The sequence below is a fragment of the Microtus ochrogaster genome, chromosome 4, assembly GCF_000317375.1.
Source record: "Microtus ochrogaster isolate Prairie Vole_2 chromosome 4, MicOch1.0, whole genome shotgun sequence".
NCBI classification, from domain to species: Eukaryota; Metazoa; Chordata; class Mammalia; order Rodentia; family Cricetidae; genus Microtus; species Microtus ochrogaster.
The window spans coordinates 76,963,722-76,988,717 of record NC_022011.1 but is presented as its reverse complement, the minus strand read 5'-3'; the positions used below and the strand labels follow the sequence as shown (position 1 = coordinate 76,988,717).

The following is a 24,996-nucleotide window of genomic DNA, read 5'->3' as shown; positions in this document are numbered from 1 at the left end:
ATGTTGACAAACTATTGTTTCTAATGACTGTAAAATTAATATTTTCAAACCGAAGTAGTGTGCTCAATGGATATGGTCAATATTTTGATAATGACTTGAAAATGTAAATAGCCCTTAGTAGCAATGAATGACTTTCACCCAAAAGGCAGTAATTCTAATTCTAGAAAATCTATCCCATCAAAAACCAAAAAATTTACAAGGCTATGTAACATACGCATGAATTCATATACGTGGTCCTGAAGATCAAAGAGGACTCATAGTAAATATTCCAGGTGTACAATGCATGTATATTTATTTATATCTTTACTCCAGTATTAATTATGTAATATTAATTAACATAAATTTTTTTCTATTCATATCAGGCTCAATTTAAAGTTACTTAAAACCTTCTTGACAAATGAATCCTTTGGCAAAACTTATTCACAATCAGATGTCAATATGACAGTATGAAATTTGGTATGTCTCAGAGAAACAACTTAAAGAACAGCTTCCAATATATAATTAAGAATTCACTTTCAAAGAAGATGATTTACAATTAAAAGCTGGAAAATTTAGATTCTTCCTGGGAGGATCCAAATATTAACCATGAATCTGAGAAAGTTAGAGCAAGACAATGTAGGAGGGTTTGGGGATGGGTAGGGCTAACTCTGAACCTCATGGCTGCATTCAGGCTGAGAAGGAGTACTGTCACTGGCTGCACCCTCTTTTTCCTTAGTAAGCCTCCACATAATTAATGCTTGTGAAGATCATAATAATATATATTAATTTGTTCTCATTTTCTAGCTCCGAGTGTTCAAGTTGGCAAAATCCTGGCCCACACTGAACATGCTAATTAAGATCATCGGCAACTCGGTGGGCGCCCTGGGCAACCTGACCCTGGTGTTGGCCATCATTGTCTTCATTTTTGCCGTGGTCGGCATGCAGCTGTTTGGCAAAAGTTACAAAGACTGTGTCTGCAAAATTGCCAGTGACTGCAAACTCCCGCGCTGGCACATGAACGACTTCTTCCACTCCTTCCTGATTGTGTTCCGCGTGCTGTGTGGAGAGTGGATTGAGACCATGTGGGACTGCATGGAGGTCGCGGGTCAAGCCATGTGCCTTACTGTCTTCATGATGGTCATGGTGATTGGGAACCTCGTGGTATGTACCCAAATCCGATATGCATTTCAGATATACACATACAGCATGACAGAGTGGTGCCCGTTTTATTAAAAATGACTTTTATCATCATTAATGTTTAATACTCTGATCTTAGATATGTTTATGGTCTCATTCTGGAACAAATATTGTAATACGGTAATATATACTGTCACAATACACTATGGTAATAAAGAAATAGTTTTAAAATGTATGCAAACTAATATTATCTATAATTTTTATCTTTAGCACCATTTTAGGTCAATCATTTCATTACATTTATTTTTTAAATTGCATAGAATTGGTAAAATCCTTTTTTAAATCTGCCACATGTGTATATATGCCATGTATATATGTCTCTTTGTGCATGTGTGTGTGTGTGCACGCGTGCACATGCCTGTGGAGGGGGAGAGATCTTTTGATATCAAATAATGTTGACAAGATTGGTTAATGCTGGTGCATGCCTTTAGTCCCAACACATGAGAGGCAAAGTCATGAGGATCTCTGTGAGTTTGTGGCTAGACTGGTCTACAAAGCTAGTTCCAGGACAACCAGAACTACACAAAGAAATCCTTTCTCGAAAAAAACAAGCCAAAAAAAAAAAAGGTCAATGAACATTTTGAAGACTTAAACTTTTAATCCTAAATTTGGTCATAATCATGTTGATTTTGTTAACACCCATCAACATAAAACTATCAAGAAAGAAACTTCAAAGTATATTTAAATGCATATTTGCAACTATTAATGATTTTTAAATTTAGAACTGTTACATTATATCAGTGAATATGTTTTATTTTACTCATATCACTTTAAATACAATGCCAAATCAATTCATTTGAATTCTTCATTTCATGTGTGGGAAATCTTCAAAGCAGTAGGAAAAATGCTTTTGTTTTATAGAGATAAGGCCATATCACAAATTCTGAATGTCCAAGACTTTTCCAGGGCTGGGTGTTGAACCCAGAGCCTATGATATGCAGTGTGTGTTCAGACTTAGCCCACCTAACTTCTCACAACTGCTGCATTTCTTGCTCTTATAGATTTAGATTATTTCTAAACCTAGGGGATAAGGGACCTGTGCTCTCCTCTGTGTTTTGGTGAAGATGTACCTATGTCTGTTTTCAAGGTCCTGAACCTCTTTCTGGCCTTGCTTCTGAGCTCATTTAGTGCAGACAACCTTGCAGCCACTGACGACGACAATGAAATGAACAACCTTCAAATTGCCGTGGACAGAATGCACAAGGGAATAGCTTATGTGAAAAGAAAAATATATGAGTTTATTCAGCAGTCGTTTGTTAGGAAACAGAAGATCTTAGACGAAATTAAGCCACTTGATGATCTAAACAACAGAAAAGAGAATTGTGTATCTAACCACACGACAGAAATTGGGAAAGATATGAACTGTCTGAGAGACGTGAATGGAACCACCAGTGGCATAGGAACTGGCAGCAGCGTGGAAAAGTACATCATTGATGAGAGTGATTACATGTCATTCATAAACAACCCCAGCCTCACGGTGACTGTTCCCATTGCTGTGGGGGAGTCTGACTTTGAGAACTTAAACACAGAGGACTTTAGCAGTGAATCGGATCTAGAAGAAAGCAAAGAGGTAAGATTCTATAAATTTGGGGAGGTAGAAATCTATGCATATGTATATGTATAAATAAATATATGTGGACTATATTGTCTATAATTAAAATTTGTAGAAACTTTTGACATAAAGTAAAATATTATTTTACTGAGAAACCAAAGACTCAATCCCAGACACTTGAATGACAAATCAAAGCATAATATACTAATGTGTGATTTTTCACAGTCTTATTAAAGAATATTAAATGTTAAATGAGTAACAAATGGTAAATGAAAATAAAATAACATCATTATATGAGTACTTAATTTTTTTTGAGGTAACTTTTTTTTTTATTGAGAAAAGGAGAAAAACAAGTTTCCACCTTCTCCCAGCCTCCATTTCCCTTCCCCTCCTCCCACCCTTCTCCCCCTCCCCCCACTCCTCTCCCCCTCCCTCTCCAGTCTGAAGAGCAGTCAGGGTTCCCTGCCCTGTGTTAAGTCCTAGGTCCTCCCCCCTCCCTCCATATCTAGGAAAGTGAACATCCAAACTGGCTAGGCTCCCACAAAGCCAGCACATTACGTAGGATCAAAACCCCGTGCCATTGTCCTTGGCTTCTCATCAGCCCTCATTGTTCACCATGTTCAGAGAGTCCTTTTATCCCATGCTTTTTCAGTCACAGTACAGCTGTCCTTGGTGAACTCCCAATAGATCAGCTCCACTGTCTCAGTGGGTGGGTGCACCCCTCGTGGTCCCGACTTCTTTGCTCATGTTCTCCCTCCTTCTGCTCCTCATTGGGACCTTGGGAGCTCAGTCCAGTGCTCCAGTGTGGGTCTCTGTCTCTATCTCCATCCATCACCAGATGAAGGTTCTCACTCAGGATAGTGTTTTCTATTTCCATCCATTTGCATGCAAAATTCGAGAAGTCATTGTTTTTTACCGCAGCGTAGTACTCTAATGTGTAGATATTCCACACTTTCTTCATCCATTCTTTCATTGAAGGGCATCTAGGTTGTTTCCAAGTTCTGGCTATTACAAATAATACTGCTATGAACATAGTTGAACAAATGCTTTTGTCATATGATAGGGCATCTCTTGGGTATATTCCCAAGAGTGGTATTGCTGGGTCCAGGGTAGGTAGATCCCGAATTTCCTGAGAAACGGAAACACTGATTTCCAAAGTGGTTGCACAAGATTGCATTCCAAGGTATATACTGAGGCATATGTCGTAATTTAGGTTATTGAACATATTAATTTAAGGACGATTCAAGTTTTTATAAAGTTTGTGTGTCAAGTGACTAATTCCCACTTTTAGAAGTGGGAGCTGATATTAAAACTATCAGTGGCTGCACTGAGATATTTTGGGGATTTATAATGAAAGAAGAGGAAGGGAAACAGCACAGAGGCACAATAGTGGGAAAATCCTGACTGCAATGTCTATGGAAATGAATTTGAAGTGTGAAAAAACAAAACATACATCTTCCTTCATACACTCCAAATCCATTCCCTCCGTTTAACACTCTGAGTCGATAATAACTGATAAACAGAGTATCAGGGATCTCATTTATATGTGTTTGCATATAGGTGTTATCTCAGTAAAAGGCTAAGATTTAGAATAGGTCATGCTCTATTCATAGGTCGATACATGCTCAGTTTATACATGTGTTTTCTTTGTTGTGTCTCTACGTGCATGCAACAGTGCAGTATACCCTTTGATCATGACGTTCCAGAATGATTTATTTTGATCACGTATTAAAAGTTAAACTCTCATTGATAAGCATAAATAAGATCTCTGTAATAAATCTGGTCTCCAAATAAACGCATTTCATGTTTAAAATTGAAGCTGAGCAGAAGAATAAGCCATCTGATTGATTCCTCCCGGATAACACCAAGCGTGCTTTGCTTGTTCTGTGTTGTATTTTTCACCTTTAAGGTCAAAATCACTTTCTGTACCAAAGAACATCTTTAAAAGCAAGAAACATAGCATAAATCCACTGTGAAGGGAAAATGCTCTTAGCATCAAGATGGCAGTTTTAAGTGATTTTGGAATGCCCTAGTGGGCAAGGCAAAGAGCGTGTTTCAAGCGCGATGCGGTTTCTGCATCCCTTCATCTCACCTCTTAAGAGAGCCTGCCAAGTATTTATGGATTCCACAGATCGGAGGATATGTGTATAATTCAGCTCCTGGGGTTCACGTGTAAAAATACACCCACTCTCTATTAAGTCCATTTGGGATTTAATAAGTTAAATATTGATTAATAGCTTAATAAGTGCCAAAATGTCTTTAAAATATTTTATTAATCTCAAAACAGTGAAAAACAATACTTTCAATTCATAGTAAAAGTTAGTAGCAATTTAAGAACAGAAAAAGGAGAACAAAATTAAATTTTAAATTAATAAAATTCTTGTTTGAAAGACATTTGGGTTGCATTGTTACCTAGTATCTCTGAAATGTTGTTGGAAACATGTCTTGTCTCCAAAGTTGAAGTGTGCCCTTCCCTTACAGCTAAAGAGCTTTCTTCCATGTTTGTTATATCAAAAAAAAAAAAAAAGAACTACACTCATTTTTTTAATTTTGACAATGAAAAAAATAAAAATATATTGGTAAGCATATGTTTACTTCTAGAGTTTTGATACAATGTTTTTATCTTGTGCTTAAAATGTAAGTAACAAATTAAATGAAGACACCATGTCTCTTAATGACACAACAATGGAAGTGAAAGTATGAGTTTTTTCCAAATTTACATTTATCTCATAAGTATTAGTATTTTTAATGTGGGTATTATTTGCAAGTTTTCAGAAGGGGTTTACAAAACTGAACTTTGTATTTGAACTCAAAGTAAATTGTAGTAAATTCCAGAAAATAGACAGTCAATGGAGGTATCTACTCTCAGATCTGGTCAATAAATTAGTGTAAATTAGAAGACAGAATTTTGTTGACATACAAAAGAGTTCCACAATAGCCTGGAATGGAATATATTTATTTGGCGATAAACTATCAGAAAGGGTAATGATCTGCAGTCCTCTGCGTGCGCTGGGAGCTAGAACTAAATCCTGCAGCCAAGAGGCCCACGTCTGCTTTTCATCTGATTTGTAGTACATGAGACCACACCCAAAGTGGGCTGGTATCTTAAAGGCAATTATAGGCTGAAGGAGTTCCCACAGCAGAATTCCATCTAAAAATGAAGCAGGGACAGGTTTTTATGAAATCTTACTTTTAGTAAACATAGTTGAGTTTTTGTTTTTCCAATTACACACCAATGTTTACCTTGTTTTCATTATTTTTTTAATTTAACTGTCCTGCTATATCCTCACTACAAAGAAATTTTCTAATAACTCAAAAGACTAAAGTACAAGTAGAAATAATTTAAAGCTCACATTATCTTTATGGATTAGGATGCCAATATAAAAATAAGAAAAAGCTATCAGCTTGTGTTTATTCCTAAAAAAGACTTTGTAAGAGTGAAAACCATATGTAAGCAGCCTTAAAATGTCAAAATATGCTCCTTATTGGGACCTTGGGAGCTCAGTCCAGTGCTCCAGTGTGGGTCCCTGTCTCTATCTCCATCCATCGCCAGATGAAGGTTCTATGGTGATATGCAAGATATTCGTCAGTATTGCTATAGGACAGGGTCATTTCAGGTTCCCTATCCTCACCTGCCACAGGAACTAACTGGGAGACCATGAGCAAAGAAGTCAGGACCACAAGGGGTGCACCCACCCACAGAGACAGTGGGGCTGATCTATTGGGAGCTCACCAAGGCCAGCTGGACTGTGACTGAAAAAGCATGGGATAAAACCGGACTCTCTGAACATGGCAAACAATGAGGACTGATGAGAAGCCAAGGACAATGGCAAGGGGTTTTGATCCTACTTCATGTTCTGGCTTTGTGGGATCCTAGCCAGTTTGGATGTTCACCTTCCTAGACCAGGATGGAGGGGGGGAGGACCTTGGACTTTCCACAGGACAGGGAACCCTGACTGCTCTTCAGACTGGAGAGGGAGGGGGAGAGGAGTGGGGGGAGAGGAAGAGGAGTAGGAGGAGGGGGAGGGAAATGCGAGGCTGAGAGGAGGGGGGAAACTTTTTTTAATAAAAACATGTCAAAATATGAAATGTGAATATATATACATATATATACATACATATGTATATATTGTGAGTGAGTCTTATTGAGATGGGGATCAATTTGCCTTCTACACACAATGACACCTTGAAAATAGTAACATAATACCTTTGCCTGGAGTTCTTAAAAATTTCAGTCCAGGAAATTCTCAGATAAGTCTTTTTTTTTTTTTTTAGGACAAGAAAAATAGTACTTAGTTTCATCAAATCTATCAACTTTGTTTTCTTTGAAAGGCAGAATAAAAAAAAAATCAGTACCTCAAAGGTATTTTAGTAAAAAACTGTGGCCCTTGTGAAAAAGGTTGGTAAAAAGTAAAACTAGCTCAATATTTTACTAACAAAATGTCACTCTTATAGCACAAAACCATGGTTTCAAGGAAGAAACAGTTATGAGGCAATGAGCTCCTTCCATGACACTGGCCACCAAGCCTGAAGATCTGAACTGAATACTTGGGACTCAGACAGTAGAAAAAAAGAACTGTAGTCTTTCATCAAGTAGTCTTCTGGATTCCATGTGTGCAGCAACACACACGTACCTTTACATACACACACACACACGTGTGTGTGGCATGCACGTGTCTGCATATGCAAACCAACTAAATAAATGTAATGATAAATTTTAAATATATGTTCCTGCTAACATCATTCAATTTATAACTTGATGGAGCAACTTTTATTTAAATAATAACTCATTTGTGAAGGCCTTATTTGACAATAAACGGCTTGAAAACTTTTTGTTCCATTTGGCACTGAAAAAAATGATACTACTGAAGAAGTCTTATTTTAATTATATCTGATATTGTGATTCTTGCTAAAGACTAAAATAAATTTAGAGATCTAGCAGATCCCTGCTGAATGTTCAGGAAGATAAATTTGCTATGTAAATTAAATTTCATCTGACTCTCTGCCCACACATAAATTTATTCAAGGGGGGGGAGAAGATTTCTAATAGTTAATGAATGTTGGTCAAGACTCTTACCTTCTGAAATCAATTCACTTATCATTACAATTAGAGAAGGCATCATAACAGAGAATACTGTTTTTATGGTGAAGAATGCTACATGATAATGAAATGCTACTCTGCTCACATATTGTTTTATAAATAAGTATTAATTCTTAACAACACTGGCAATGCCAATAAAAAGCTATTGGTATAACATGACTTAATGAGGTCGCAAGTCTCAGCCTGGAATTATTGCAATTGGTAAATACCAATTCCGTTGAAGATAAGACATAAGGATCTTCAGAAGGCCATGTTCTGAAGAATGATGGGCATTGTAACTCAAGCCCTCCTTGTAATGAGTCTCCTCATTTGTTAGAGAAGCAAACGCAAGATTTATCCTTGGGTATGCTTTAAGTCACACGAAGTTGTAGAATCAAAGATAAGGTCATTCAACGCAAATGCAACCCAAATGTAGATGCAAAAATCTATCAATTATTACATCCTGTGTTGAACAATGAATATTCCAGGTGCTGAATGTGGTAAACAAGCTAACATCACTTCTTCTTTAGTGAAGAATCTGTGTATAACGTCAGAGACAATCTTCACAATGAGCACTCAGAACTAGACTTATCTTTCATATCAACACAGGTCCCTATGATCTGTAATTTTCTATTCCACAAGAAATTTTAAAGGAAGGAAGACAATCAACTGGATATAGACCCAGATGTAGAAGTCGTCTTTCTTTGAGCAAATACAAAGGAAACCTCTGTTTCATGTAGATGGAATTCTATTCTAAATATGAACAGTTTTGGTATGGTGTTTAAAATTTATTATTTATAAATATGTGCTGAGTGGGTCTTTGGGGTGATGTCTTTTAGGGTCTACATAAATCTATAGTTTGTAAAATAGCTTACGTTTTTTCAAATATCAAACAGGCCCATAGATATTTTGTTTGCCAATAAACCCTGAGCATCTACCATGTTGTTAGTGTTCAGTGTATCTTACTGGACTAAATTATCAAAGGAACTAATTAGTTTTACCCAAATTTGAAGGCCAGCATGCCATCTTTACAAAGGATTCACAGAACTAGTTCCTATGTTAAGGATAAGTATGTATTTCCTGCTGTTTTTGCCATTCTTGTATCCCAAAAAGTCAAAAAGAGAGCCATGCATTTAGTTACTACTGCCAAACCCTGAGAACAGTGTTTCTATCTAATTAGCTTCACATGGGATGATAGTATGAACATTATGCATTGAGGGAAACTGACTTTTCTGTGGATTTATTGATCTGTCTTTGCAATGCTTTATATTCTAAAATATTTTTCAGTAATTGAACCTGCTCATTTCCTAATCTAAGGATATTTGTTTATTGGTGTATTTTTTTAACTTTTTGTAAGACATCTTGTCTCCAAAGAGCATATGGAATATAAAAATATGAGTGCTTTTATAATAAATAATTCTGATCTTCTGATCTACCTAACAGTGGATATTATAAACGTAAGTTAAAGCAGCAGGTCATAATAGCCCAGAAGTAAGACAGTTTTAAAGAACCATATATACACATTTAAACATAGAATAGACTAAGGATTTTATTTCTTCCTACGGTTTCTCTTGGTTTCATCCTCTCTCTCTCTCCTCCCCACTCCTACAAATCATGATACCACCCCCCTCCCCCGCGCCCATTCCACAGGACAGAAATGTCCTCACTATGTGTTACTGATGGTCACTTGTAACAACCTAACCTGATATGGCACTCTGATTGCATACAGAAATTCCTGGGAAAGGAGTTTATAATGAACTTTGCCTTCTTCTTCTGAATCTCTGTTTTACTGTAAATATTCAGGCCTTCTTTCCTCAAGAAAAACACAAAATAAAGTCCTAATAGTAATCCCTCTGTGGTAGGCCACTCAGTAAGGAATTATTAAAGGGATTTGCTCTTTATGCCCGTTTTCTGCACAGAAACTCAATGAAAGCAGTAGCTCTTCAGAAGGGAGCACAGTGGATATTGGGGCCCCTGCAGAGGAACAGCCTGTCATTGAACCTGAAGAAACCCTGGAGCCGGAAGCCTGCTTCACTGAAGGTAAAGGGGAGGTGGTCATGCTCGCACTCGCCTGTAGAGGGCAGCGTTTGCAGCTGCCAACCACCCAAAGAGGGTCCCTCACACACGATAAAACTTAGGCCCATTTCAACCATTTCAAAAAATTTAAATCCAGTGCCATACTCTGATTATTTCCTTTCAACCATAGCAGAGGTTATGAGTCTAGAGAAAAATGCTTCTGTTTCATCAAAACTCATGACTAATTGATTGTTTTTACAAGAAGTTTACGTCTTAAATGTTTGTGCGATGCTCACCAAGAGAATTTGCCCGAATGGTAAATATTCTGGCTATGAAAACTCAGGGGGTTTCAAATTTAGAGCCAGGTTTTTAGATGAAAAGCAAAATTCATAATGCTACTGTGAACATAGGACATGCACAGTGCCCTGGATTCCTGGGCCCTGCACAGAGCCTGCTTGAGCCTACAGAGATGCAGCGAAAGTGTGAGACCCATCTCCTATAGGTAGTGTTTACTATGGTTTCGTGCCTTTGCGATTCGAGTTTGGGAAATCTCAGTTTATTTCTAATCTTATAATCGTCGTTCTCTGCCTCATAGGCCTAAAATGTCACCCATCTTCCATTGTCCCCTCTGTAAACTATGTACATTATCACGCTAAACCTTTCTCAAAACCACCTTTGTGTGCCCATCAGGACGTTTCTTGTGTTGATGAACTTAAACAGAATTCACCTGACAGCTCACACTTATGATTACTTCTCCACCCCCCCCCTTTTTTGGTGTTTGTGGCAGCTTACTTCTTCCTTCTGCCCCTTTTTTTCTTTCTCTGCTTTCTTCTGACATCCCACCTCTTCTTTTGCCTTAGGGCAGTGTTCCTGTGTTTATCTCTCTAAAAAAAAAAAAACAAAACAAAACAAAACTTAGTATAAAGTACTTAAACACAAGAAGATATATAGTACTTTCTTCTTTCCCTTTTAATTTTCTTCCACAGTGTTTATAAAGGCAATTAGTGATGTCCACTAGTTTGATTCAGAAAACAAAAGCGATGTGGGGAAGTCAAAGGCACATTGAAGCAGGACCGTACAAATCACCTGTTAGTAAACTCAGCTATCTCAGAAAAACATACACACCCTTCCAGGAGCACCACAAGAGTACCCGTATGCTGAGGACATCTGAATTGCCTGTCCACACACTTCTTAAGGGGGATGTTTAATCTTCATTTATGTTATCAATTTCATTTTGTACTCCTTTAGTAGAGCAGCCACAACAGAATGTAATACAATTGTACCGTAAAGATAAACTACTTGTCACATTTGTGATTTACAAAGTATTTTTTTGAAAGCATCATTGTGTAAAGAAAAGGTAAAATCTGAAGCTGCCGTGTGGCCCGTTGATTTCCCATCGCTCATAAATACACACTTGTTGCTGTAAACTGAAAGTGTGATCACAGCCAATTAGGGATCACACGGGCGGTGGAAGGATGAACCTGGACTTGGCAAGGTGCATGAGGGCGGCGGTAGAGCTGTCTTCTCTACTCCTATTGGAACCCTCTGTTTGCAGGCTGTGTCCGGAGATTCAAGTGCTGTCAAATTAGCGTGGAGGAAGGGCGGGGAAAGCAGTGGTGGAACCTGCGTCGAACTTGCTTCCGAATAGTTGAGCACAACTGGTTTGAGACCTTCATCGTGTTCATGATCCTCCTGAGTAGCGGTGCTCTGGTGAGTGAATGTAATTAAGTAATTAACCCAACGTGCTCCAGCCGGGACTCTGACAATCACCTGGCCCAGTGACTTTCTAACCCTTTGTACTCCAGCCTTAGTTGCCAATGGGTCTTCAATACTTCCACCTTTTAATCTCCCAGCCACAAATTTAACGAATAACTCTGTATTGCTGGGTTTGTTTTTTGTATGTATGTATGTTTCTAATCATTCATCCGTGCTTGCTTATTATGAAGATGCTCAGAAAAGTTGGCCCTTCTGCTTGGTCATTATAAACAAATGAGTATTCATTCACTCTTTGCTGAATGAAAGGTGAAAATGAGAACCACAGAAAAGTTCATGGAAGAGCTGGTACTGTGATTCCATGTCCTCTGAGTTCTAATGGACTCTGTGTTGGCACCCTAGCAGGTCCTTAGGAAGCACTTCTCTGTCCCTTTTTGCGTGTGTTCACGACTCTTGGGCTTCTCAGCAAACAGTGAATATTGGTGAAAATAAATAGTGGACAGAATGGCTAAGTGATGATTTAAAGATTGGATTCTCTTCGTTGGACGGTGCTATTTCATCAGGATCTCTTTAAATTTAAATGAAAATTATTTACAAAGATAGAACTATATTGGGAGCATTTTAGAATTTTAGATGTAAAGAAATTTTTAAGTCATAAAATATTTTGGTTGGTTGGTTTGTTTCTGTTTTGGGGGTTATTTTATTTTTGATTTTTCGAGACCAGGTTTCTCTGTGGCTTTGGAGCCTGTCCTGGAACTAGTTCTTATAGACTAGGCTAGCCCGAACTCACAGAGATCCACCTGCTTCTGCCTCCCAAGTGCCTGGCTGTCATAAAATATTTAATAGATAGATGATAAATAGAGAGAGAGAGATGTTCATACATATATGCATACATGGATTCACAGATAAAATATATACATAAATAAATACAAAGTGCTTGCCTGAGTAAAACAGAATTTCTTACAAGATTTTAAATCATGTATTTATTTTCCTGCAGATTTCTGGGTAGGATAAATGTTTTCTTCATATCACTTTAGCCAAAAAATCCTTTCATCACTGAAAGAAATATATGTCAAAAGTAAAGTACCAACTCGGGTTTATTTTAGTACAACACATAGTAGGATATAACTGAAAAGTAATGTCACCTTAACATTAAGTAATGTCGCCTTATCTCTGCTAAGAAGTAAAATTATCTGCAAAATCAATAAAATACAGTGAAGTACTTAGTAAAATTGGACAGTATGTTGATAAACCATTCCTGCTTTATAAAAAACCATCATTGTTTATTTATGTAATCTCTTCTCTATAAAAAACATAAGTAAGAGATGGAATATTTTTCCCTCTCGTGGTGCTGAAGATAGAACTACTGGTCTCACATAGCTTAGACAAATAGTCTAGCCTCTGAGTCACACCCACAGCATGGACCCAAGAAAGGAAGTACAATGGCTGCCATGCAATATGACAATGAAGAAATACTTTCTGGCCTAGCCAATTGGCTCATGAAATTATACTTTCACTTCAGAAAAAGTTGAGTCATGAAGACCCCTCTGGTTTTAGTACCTAGAAAAGTATGCCTTTTCCTCTAATTTAAAATGAAAAGACCCAGAGAGTAGCAGAACAACATCAAGGCTCTCCTGTCTCGAGGGAATACCATGTGCACATACAATCAGAAAAAAATAAAGCTTTCAGATTCTGTGGCATGTGAAAGCTAAAATGTGTAACTTTTTCTTCTTAGGCCTTTGAAGATATATACATTGATCAGCGAAAGACCATCAAGACCATGCTGGAGTATGCTGACAAGGTCTTCACTTACATCTTCATCCTGGAGATGCTTCTCAAATGGGTGGCCTATGGCTATCAAACTTATTTTACCAATGCCTGGTGTTGGCTGGACTTCTTGATTGTTGATGTAGGTATCTTCCATGTGCCTTTTGCTAGAGGTAGTTTGTGTCATTTGTAGCCTTCTTTTAAAAGGATGAAACTCTGGCCACTGTGTTGTGATGACAAGATGGACTACCCAGCCCTTGAATCTCTCACCAAATGATAATGTAAAACTCGGAAGAGGCCAGCCTGGTCTACAGAGCATGTTCCAGAACAGACAGGGCTACACAGAGAAACCATTATGAAAAATAAAATAAGTAAATGAATGAATGAATGAATAAGGGGGATAAGATCTAGTAGAAAATACAAATTTATATTTAGAAAACATGTTGGAAATATACAAGATAAGTGATGGAAAAAAAACATTTAGAATGTGGTGTTTATGCTGCCAGGTTATGATTCAGACAGACTCCAGTTTGGCTCTCCACCAAACTGATTTTGTGCCCTAAGAGCAAAGAAAATTGGTAAACTAATGGTATAGTGGGTACTGCTGAAAATTTTTAAATCTCTGTTGCCTACTGGAGGATTTTATGCTGAGATTTCTAGCTCCATAGCCAGGAAGCTTGCAGAGGATAGAAAAAGACAAGTATACTTCATGTCGGGGAGGAAATTTCCTCTGATATAACCAAGATTTACAGAAAGCCCTTGGTACAGCAGATGTTCTTATAGCGAATTTTAGTTATCAATAATCAATACTTCATTTACTTAGAACAAGTAACAAGGCCACGCACTGAGGTTAAGATGAACAGAGTGGATTGACGGGAACCCCAAAGGAACGCTCAGTTTTATAATATTGAAGGAAATGAATCATTAGAAAGTACCTCATGTTCTGTTAACTCGCAGTTGGGGTATTGTGTAAATTCTTTCCTTTTAATATTCATCTATGTTCATTTATATTTTTAATATTTTTGAAGTTTTTCATACAGTATATTTTGATATCATTTCTCCTCCTCCAAATCCTCCCAGATCCTCCCTAGCCTCACAACTTCATGTTCTTTAAAAAAGTGGAAAAAAAAATAAAAGAAAACAAACCAAAAGTAAAAAGAAAAACCACCAAAACAAAACAAACAAAAACCAATCTTGATTCCATTTTGCCTTGATCAACTACTTATCATGAGGACAGTCCTCGAGTGTGGGTGATATATACCCAGTGTCACTACACTGAAGAAAAATGGTGTTCTGTCTCCCAGAGGTTATCAGTTACAGATAATTCCTTCATTAGGGGTAGGACTTTCTGCTCTTGATCCCTCCCCCAGGCTGGGATTTAGTCCGGTTTAAATTTGCTTCTGGTCCTGAGCGTGCTGTCGCTATTGCTGTGAATTCAAGCGTGTATCTCTCTGTTGTGTCGGGAAGGCACTTGTTACTTGGAGTACTTCACCAACTCTGGCTTTTAAGATATTTCAGCATCCTCTTCCTCATGGCTCCCTAAGCCTTAAGAGGAGGGATCTAATGAAGACATCCCATTTAGGGCTGAGTGCTCCCACTCAGCCTTGTCCAGTTGTGGGTATCTACTGCAAGAAGCAACTTCTCTGATGAGGATTGAATGACACCATCTATAGATACAGCAAGATGTCATTGGAAGTCATTTTATTGCTATGTTCTTTTAGTAGAGTAACAGAACAACTATCAATTTAAAAAACTGCATCTTTTATATTAGGTGGTAGCTACAAATTGAACGAGAGCAGTTTTGTTTATTCATCATTTTATTTGTGTTGTACAGGTTTCTTTGGTCAGTTTAACAGCAAATGCCTTGGGTTACTCTGAACTTGGGGCCATCAAATCCCTCAGGACACTGAGAGCTCTGAGACCATTAAGAGCGTTATCACGATTTGAAGGGATGAGGGTAAGAAAATGAGAACTCTGGAGTATTCTATATTGCCAAAGCTAGACTGAATCCAGTTTAACTAACAAGAAATAGATGCATGCAAAAGGAATGGCGACTCTTTGCAAAAAAAAAATTGCTATTTTATCATTTTCTCTGTTGCATATTGACTTCTTGGTGATATGCAAGAGAAAATAGCCCTTTCTGAAAATGATTCAATATCATTTATCTGCTTGGCTAATTAAAATGACCTTATTTCATAAGTGATCTTGGGAGTTTCCTTATAATCCCAAACTCAAAAAAAAGGCAGATACTCTATTTAATAACTGAGGAGTTGTAAGATATAATTTTGTGTCACGTCATTTTCCATTGTGATGACCTGTCTGTACTTAAGGAATCTTATTGAAATTAATGCTAATCATGAATATGTATGAGTACAAAGGGGACAAAATGAGTTGTTGAGTGTTTTGTCTTTAGAATGCCAACATTTTCATTATTTTAATGTATTCAAGGACAAATATGAACTACTGGCTGACGTATCCCTTATACCACCAAGTTGTAACAAAGCTAATCTTAATACATAAGTAAGATACCAATTAAATATATATACCCACACGTCTTATAACAGCAAAGCCAAGCCATTAAGGAAAAAGAAACAGAATATGTATTTTATATTTATTACCATAGATGACTCACTAAGTTTAACTTAAAACTCATTTCTCACTCATACAATATTTTATTGCACCCTTTTGAGCAAACATTAAGCCCTTTCCATAATTCATCACTGGGTAGAATTTTGCATTTATTGACTTATTGTTATTACAATTATTTTAAAGCATAAAACATTCATTTATGTAAGATTACAGTGTAAAATTTGATTTTATATTTTTAAGACCCAAAATGCATGTTCTCTAAACAAGGCATATGAAACGTGCAAATGAAAGAGAAAGCCTTTGTCCCGTTACTGCCTTAGGGTCACCTACGCTCTCAAGCAAGTGACGCTACCGGATCTTCTGCAGCGTGGCAATGGCAAGCACCCTGTGTTCCCTCATAATGGAAGTCTATTATCAATTTTATTATCCTACACTTCAAGAGGCTTAACACTCATTTTAATTTCCCTAACACATATGGAAACATCTCTTTACTAGTCACAATCAAGCTCAAAGAAGCCTTGATTTCATATTCACATTTATATTAAAAACTATCATATACTTTCTCCAGATTATGCAGGCATTAATCTTTTCCAGAAAAAAAAAAAAAACAAAACACTGTCATTCCAGAACGGCAATTTCAGTTGTCAAGGACAACATCATTCTCATTCATTTTATATAAAATCATGTTGACTGAATTAAAATCCATAATTTAAAAGGCTCCCCAATACTGAATGATGCTAAGTGTACACGGTTGTTGGAAAACATTTCAAATCTGACCTTTTATAAGATTATTAAATCTCCAGTCTTTTATTTTTTTAAATTTTCATGTATTCTTATTTTTTATTGATTTTTATTTTTATATGTAACATTTACTTTCCATAACAAGTGGCTTTGTTTTCTATTTTCTGGTTCTGATAAAAGTGACTTTATCTATGATTATTAACAATGCTTTCTTTTTTTAAAAAATCTGAAGTCATAAAAACAAAAACTCTGTGTAGATGCTAAGAAGCTGATTTCTGACTATGATTCCTTGGCTCAAAGTGAAGCCAGGAACACCACACACCAACGGTAACTCCTCAGCACCAGCTTGGCATTGTAAAGTCAAAATACCATTCTTCTCGCTCCTTCTGCTGTGTTTCTAGCATATGAATTTTTCTACTCTGTGAAAATCTGACAGTGGGTGGTGGGGAGGTTGGATGTGATGATGCCTGTGACCAGGAACTGACATTAGGATGTCTTCAGAAAGTCCCATTTTATTCTCTGTGGCAGCATAGGATCGCAATAAGCTGGCTCACAGCGAAAACCAGGCACTCATTCTGCTTTGGGTTTCTGTCACTCTTTCAAAGCATGTGCTTTTATGCGACACTACTGAATACGGCATGCTGCATAATGCTTGAGAAGGAGTTAGCAAATGATAAACGAGACATCATCACGTTGTCCTTTTTGTTCTGCATGTTTTATGCACATTTTTGGCTGACAGCTTTTGAACATTTATTGTATTTCAAATTTCCAGTCCAAATTTTTCAACTCGTGAAATTGAACTGAATGAACCAATGTCGTGCATACCTAGGGTCAAATAAAACTGGTATTTAAATTAGCAGTTTTAGTTTCCTAACCTGGGAAATCATAAATACCGTTTCAAAGGAACTCAAGTCTTAATTGCTAGGGAAACAGACAGCGAGCATCATATACAAAAAGTAACACCAAATGTTCTGTCATATCAGATCTCTAACTAATAATAAACTATATATTTTTATTTTATATAGGATAATCTTGCTCCAACTTGGATGGGGTGGAGCGGTGGTTCCTCCCCTCAGCCCTTTATTATGGGTACTGTATTACCCCTTTTGCTACCTTTAATCCTTGCACTGTGACTTATGTGTAGTGGGGATGAGGGAGGGAACGGGAAGGGTGCGATTGCACCACAGTAGGTACAATACAGCGTTACGACCCCAGTAGCGCATATTTTTGTTAAGTTTCACTAAATATATATGATTTAGCTACTGTGTACTTCATTGTCCATTTATTGGGATATGACTTGATTGGTGAGGGTGGGGGACCCTGGTGTAGGATGATTATTATGAAATCGTTCTGACTTGTCAAGCTGATGATAGTGTCTGAGGCATATATCTTTTGCCTTGGAGACACTGCTCTGGTCTCTCCAAGGGCCAGCTAGAGTCCATCAGTTGATTGTCAATGTGAGTGAGCAGAGGCTAAGGTGCCAGGCATCAAAGGGTCATTATTGATTATGCTCAGTCTCAGTTTATATCGCTAAAAATAATTATTTGCAAAAGGTAGCAAGGTGAGATACCTGTGAAAGAGCAGAACAAACAAAAATGTGTTTTAAATCTAAAACCAAGAAATGTGAAAAGGAGCTTAATTGAACTATATAGAATAGAGCACACATATAGAAATAAAAAAAAACTCATGAGCACTAAGGTATTCATGCATAAGCCAACTCCTTGCAAGCCACCCCAGCATCTTAGAAGACATCACAGTGAACCCCAAAATAAAAGCAAATCTCATCTTCATTGCCTCTTAAAATTCAGGAGTCTTATGTAAGAAAGCTAATTTTTATTATTTAGAATAAGAAAAATAGCATTTTGTTTGGATAATTGATACATTTGCCTATCAGACATATTAATAAAATTTCATAATACTGATCTAGGTGTTAGGCTTTTTGAACATATTTTTTTACTTTTCATATTCAGGAGTCATGATTTCTGCTTTCCTATTATTACATTATTACTCACATAATTTTTCTGTATTTCTTCGAAAAACTATGGAACCCATGATTAGCACTGACTTGAAAAATCAAATCAGTTCATTTAGAGGAAACTAGCATGCACTGAAATTCCTAACATTCACTAACATATTTGTCTGTTTCTCATTTTTCATCAATTTAACCAGAAGTGTGGACCTTAAAGAAGAGACTCTAAGAACTGATTGTGCTACTAAAGAGAAATCCTACTGGGAGCTGGTTTAAAAAAAAAAAATTGTTGGAAGAAGCAATCTCTAAAATCAACCCATTAAGTGTGCTTCTTTCTTAGACATCTCCTTTTTATGCACCTTATAACCTCAATTTGTTCTTTCCAATTTATTTAGACTAACTCTTCCCAGTACATCCCCACATGGGAGCCAATTACTGACTCTCCCTAGAGACTGATGGGAATTAATACATCTCCCTCTCTGCAGAACCAGGGGATGCTTGGGTCTCTTGGGAAAGACAATCCCTTTGTGACCTTTTGCTCTGTACTTTAATGAAATAACAACTTTAAGTGCATTTTGATTGACAAATCCTCTGATGCTATGCCAAATGGTTTTCTAAGACAAAGTTCCCTGTGAAATAAAATTTCTCACTGGGCCAAATCTATGGCAAAATTGTATATCTTCTTCTGAACTACATTCCTATACGATACTGGACATCATCACAAACTCAGTAATGAACATTAATTTCAATTCAAACCCAATTCCTGTTTCAAAAGATTTCACTCACATTTATTACATTATACAAAAAATCCTTATTCAAGTCTTTACTTATTTTTCTCATATAATCCCGAAATAAAATCTAAAAATTATGTTGTGTTCAAAACATACTAAGATAAATTTTACTTTATTTTATTTTCCTTTTCCTATTCTGAAAGATCTCTATCACACTCAAGACAATCAAAGTCTTAATTATTAGTAAATATGTCTTTGTATCTTACATTTTCACAAAGATATTATTACCTGTCTTCAAAGGTAGTAACTCCATCTCCAGATGGTTCAATTCCTAGCCAGTCAAGCATGAGGATTGGAATTTGGATCTCCAGAACCCATGTAAATTATAAATGGGAATAGCAGCTCACCTGTAACTCCAGAGCTAGGCTGATGGGAAGAGATCTCCAGAGAAAGCTAGCTAGCTAGACTAGCCCTGACAGCAAACTCTGAGTTCAAATGACTCAATGAGTAAGATTAAAAAAAATCAAGGAACATCTCCACTCCTACATCTACTTCATACCTCTACACATGTGCTCCACATGTGCATGTACACTGGCACACATATATGCTGTCACACGGAAACACACATCTATTCATGAGACATACACACATTAAAGTATCATAATCTACCAAAGATATAGGAATCTAACTTTCACACAGAGCAGTCAGGGAAAACCATAAGTGGTGGAAATTCTTGAACAAATAAGCAGGGAGAACAAGAAGGAGCATGAAATGCCAATTCTGGCCCACTTTCTGAACCTACCTTTTTTAGGCTTCATTAGTCCATTTTTCCAAATGAAACCCCAACACTAAATTGTCTTTGAAGTTCTTTCCAGGACTAAAGTTATGCTTCTTGAATTCAAAGGAGACAACTCTCAACTTTGTTAAGGAGGCCGACCTGGTGGGTAGAGTTAGACTAAGTAAAAGATGTGCTTATTTTGAGCTAAAGTCTTGAGAAGTGGAAGGGTCATCTTGAGAGGAAATACTGGGAAGGGAGTTTTAAAGAAAGAAGAGTCTCAGGCAAATGCATTAGCACATAGTTACCATCAGAGAGGGGTTTGGAGTGTATGTGGCCAGCTAGGGAATCTGGAAGGGGAAATTTACCATGGTAGTGAGGTTCTTCTGCAGCCGTGTCTGACACCTGAGCAGAATCCCCATAAACCACCCTGTATGGTGGAAAGAAGAGAAACAGCTCCTGAAAGTTGTCTTCTGACTGCCACACAGTGCTATAACATTATAACATGTTCATACACACACATACACACAAATAGATAGATAGATAGATAGATAGATAGATAGATAGATAGATAGATAGATAGATAGATAGATAGATAGATAGATGATAGATAGATAGGGTAGGTAGGTAGGCAGACAGACAGATAAGTGGATAAATAAGTGGACAAATAAATTAAATGTTTCAAGGAAAGTAGATACAGACTAAGGAGTGATGTAGATGTCAAAGAGAGGTAAATGTTTTCTAATGGCTAGAGACCACTAGAAAATTTTAAAATGGGACTTGGAATAGCTTTCAGCTTGGATAGAAGGAATTTATCTACACCAAGTATCCATGATATCCATGTAGCAAGATATCCATGCTGAAAGAAGGGGAGAGAATCTGACAATAATGTAATAATGTTCTAAAGTAACAGAGGTCAGAGTCAAGGAGATCAGGAAGGTGGGCAAATGGCCAAGTCGGAAAGGTTTGAAGAACACAGTACGAGAGCTAAAGACCAGTATCGGGATGGTCAGTGCCATGGGGGTCAAAGGCAGAAACTCACTTGTTAGTACTGACTCTGTAGACACAGCAGACATACACTTCAGTGTGGACTGAGACGATAAACGCAAAGAGGAACAATTGCTCCATTTCATTATTCATTGCTCAATTCAAAAAATTAACTCTATGAGTACATTTAAAATAATACCTAAAAGTATTTTTAGAATCCTTTTCAATAAATAACTTCAAAATGAGATTGAAGATAACTTCAATATATAAAGGAAGGTTTATGTGTTAACTCTTTGAGGCAGGCTATAGAGTGAGATAGTTGCTATGTATATATGTATCATGTCTCCACACAAGCCTGTCCTTGGCTTCTGCCTGGACAGCTCAGTCGAATTAACCTTTTCATGTTCATTCCCAATCTCATCATTATTTCTTTGGCCCACTTAACACACTGTTTTGTGGCCCCCGGTAGTTATTGTTTCCTACAGAGTTCAACCAGGGCTCAGAAGAACAAGGAATTGGCTCTTATACTCCTATCAGACAGACAAAAACGTTTATTCTGAAATTGAACTCTAATCAAAAGAAAGTAGATAATATTAAGAAGCACCAAACTGACAGAAGCAGCAGGCATTGCCACATGATTGGCACCAATCTCAGCCATTCATGTTCAAGTCTGAGACACATCCGCCACTGAAGAGTATTGTAGGTCTAGCCTTTATCCCCTCTCTTAGCAGCTCCAGGGAGAGCTATGGAGAAGGAAGCTGGAACTCCCAGAGAGTAGATATGTTTAATCTGTGGTCCTGAATTAAGGATAAGAAGGAGAAAAATTCCTTTTTTATAAAAAAGGGGAGATAACAGTTTAGCGCAGGGCTTTACAGAGTCACATCCGATCTGAGAAGTATGGCCTCCCTCCTCTTCTCATTTTCCTCCGAAACTGATCTTCCTAGTGTTTCATTTAAAATAAGTTTATTGGATTAAACTCAGTAAATGAAACAACGGACATGACTGGAGCTTGAAATAAACGATGTGATGATCTACTGAAATACATAATGCTAAATTGTCTTGCTTCTTATGCAAAAACTATTATTAGTTATAGCAATGCATGGATAATTAAGGCCAAAAATATATTAGGTGTTTAAAATAGTTTTATATTTCTACATCTTAATTTTAGTTTATTTCTAAAGTATACTGGTAAAAATCAGTTCATGCCCAAATGTTTTAGTTATGTTCTTTGACATATTGGGTTTTTTTCACTGTTTTTTAAATGAGCTAATCTTCTGCCCAGAAGTTCCTACTTCTCTTTTTTTTCTAATAAACTACACATCTGATGTCATCCAGTAGCAAATTCCTCTGATTTTGCTTTTTCTTTAGCTCCTCCTTTATATTAAATTTCTTCTTTTCCCCCCATTTTTTTGCATATGGCCTATATTTATGTTTCTAAGCATAGCATTGATGGAAGAATGGATTTATTTTAAGATTATTTTTGCTTGGCTCTTACCTAAATAGACTAAGTAGTCTTGGTAGAAAAAAAAATAAAGATGAAAATTCCTAGGGGAATTTTTTTCTGCTTTTAACCAATGAGAATTCTGACTCTTGTTTCTCTCCATTTGTGTATTAGGTGGTTGTGAATGCCCTGTTAGGAGCAATCCCCTCCATCATGAATGTGCTTCTGGTTTGTCTTATATTCTGGCTCATTTTCAGCATCATGGGCGTAAATTTGTTTGCTGGCAAATTCTACCACTGTGTTAACACCACCACCGGTGACATGTTTGACATCAGCGAAGTGAATAATCATTCTGATTGCCTAAAACTCATAGAAAGAAACGAAACTGCCCGATGGAAAAATGTAAAAGTCAACTTTGATAATGTAGGATTTGGGTATCTCTCTTTGCTTCAAGTTGTAAGTGACCACTCTTTTCTCTGAAAATTTTACTGCTCAGAATACTAACAAAGTGGTTATTACAGCTGGTGTTTGGTTAAGAAAAAAGCTTGTAATAATTGTTCAGCATTATTTGTTGGTACAAGTCTCAGAATCCAGAAGAGCAGAAACGTTCACATGAGAAGGCAGAGTCAACAGAGGTCAGGCGGTTCCATTTTTTCCAAGGGTCTTATTTTCTTTTTCTTGTGTTTCCTCAAATTCCTGTCCTTATGAAAAAGTTTGTTATTAACTAAGTGAAATCACTGGTATTCATCAAACATTCCTGGATAGTAGCTGATGTGTAAGAATTCACTGACACTCAGCTACACCAGTCTGAATTGGAAGTTTGAGAAAGATGGTTGGGTGTGAAGATTATGTTTTCCCAGTGGGGGAAAAAAAAACCAGAGTGCCAGCATGTAGAATCCAAAGGCAGACAACTTTAGTATCATACCATATGAGATTTCATTGCCATTGTTGAGTTCTGTTTTACCCTAAATATCCCATTAGTTCCCTAAGAATAGTTTATATGTGTATTTTTAAATTATGAAAGATGGTGGTTCCTTAAATGTATTTATCCAGGGACACTTCTAACTGCAACACAGCGAGTGTAAGCAAAAAAAAAAGAAAAAAAAAGAAAAAAAAAGAAAGAAAGAAAACAGATTATTTATTTTAAAAAAAAGCAAAGCAAAATACTGGTCTAGTTTCTCTGCTTAAAAAAGAAAAACAAAGACAAGCGCTATATATTTTCTTCTCGTTTGCTTCTTTAGGATGTTCAGAGAAGAACTGTAGTTGGTTTGCTAAGAAAAGGTTTTGGGTCCTTAACAGAGACCCAGAAAACAAGCCTATGCTGTTCCCAACAGCTTTCATAGACGTCCTTACAACTATTCTTTGATAACTTTGTCTCTTTTTGTGTTCTTGGAATATCTTTCTCCCACACCTTGTAGCGTACTCTGAATGTTTACTGATGAATACAATGATTTTTGAAATACAACAAGAATAACCTCTTAACCATTACAATGGGTTCACCGTGTTTTGCTTCCGTCCATGCTCACCCTGTACTGGCACTCGCACTGATAAGTTGTGTGTCTAAAATACCACTTTCTTCATAAAACCAAGGACAGAAAAATCGGGCATTTTAGATAATCCTTTGAAATTCTAAGTGATTCTGAAAAAGAAGGGGCTGTCTGCACACGGTTCTTCAGCGTACTCTGCTCTCAATAAGCAAGTCTTTCAGGGCCATTTCACACTAGACCTTCCAGAATCAAGTCTCACCTCTCTGCTGATTAGTACTTCCACTGAAATGGTTCCTCAAATCAGTTATTTCTGGTTCCTCTATGAAGTGTGTGATAGACAAGTTCTATAATTGACCTCGGCCACTGGCATATTCTCCATCTCTCTGCTTGATCTGAAAGAAAGTATTTCTGTGTTCTGGCTAACGTGCATTTTTCTCACGTCCTCCACCATTCCACTAAAGTCAAGGACTTAAAAACAAGGATGCCTAAAAAAAAAAATCATGCTAGGCTTCCTCATTGACTAAGGAATAGGTATGCAATTCAGGGCCTCTGAGCTCAAAATCGATGTTCTAAGACACATAGCAAATGATGGGAAGACATTAGAGAAGGGATCCCTCTTCAATATGAAAATGACAAAATGCCCTACTCTTTCCCATGTCTCTTATTGATATTAACTTATTCTCTTCAACAACAACAGAGAGTGAATGTAGGGCTGTTTCTGAAATTTTCTTTAAAAGCTGGTTGCAGATTTTTATATAAAACCATATGATTTGTAGAGTGTTACAGTAAAGAACAACCTTAAATGTTGTCAGTTTGGTCACCTGGAAGACAGATTTCTTCAGAAGATCCTCAGACCTAATTTATAATTGCTGCATATATTGCCAGTTCTCCTTACATTTCTAAAGCTTTCTACCAATTTATGATAGCATGTTAAGCTTGAAACTAACTTTAGAGCTGGTTATAAAATAGGAA

At 37.0% G+C, this 24,996-nt stretch overlaps 1 protein-coding gene across 4 annotated transcripts in view; it reads left to right on the top strand.

Annotated features, from left to right (window-relative positions):
* Positions 1-24,996, top strand: part of LOC101995418 (sodium channel protein type 1 subunit alpha) — a 129,284-nt gene that overhangs the window by 91,416 nt on the left and 12,872 nt on the right. For all 4 annotated transcript variants that reach the window (XM_005346503.3, XM_026778696.1, XM_026778697.1 and 1 more), the window contains exons 16-22: positions 784-1,140; positions 2,264-2,746; positions 9,728-9,848; positions 11,380-11,534; positions 13,273-13,446; positions 15,139-15,261; positions 22,712-22,993. In XM_005346503.3, coding sequence (XP_005346560.1) covers positions 784-1,140; positions 2,264-2,746; positions 9,728-9,848; positions 11,380-11,534; positions 13,273-13,446; positions 15,139-15,261; positions 22,712-22,993 — 1,695 coding nt within the window. The remainder of the gene's footprint in view (positions 1-783; positions 1,141-2,263; positions 2,747-9,727; positions 9,849-11,379; positions 11,535-13,272; positions 13,447-15,138; positions 15,262-22,711; positions 22,994-24,996) is intronic.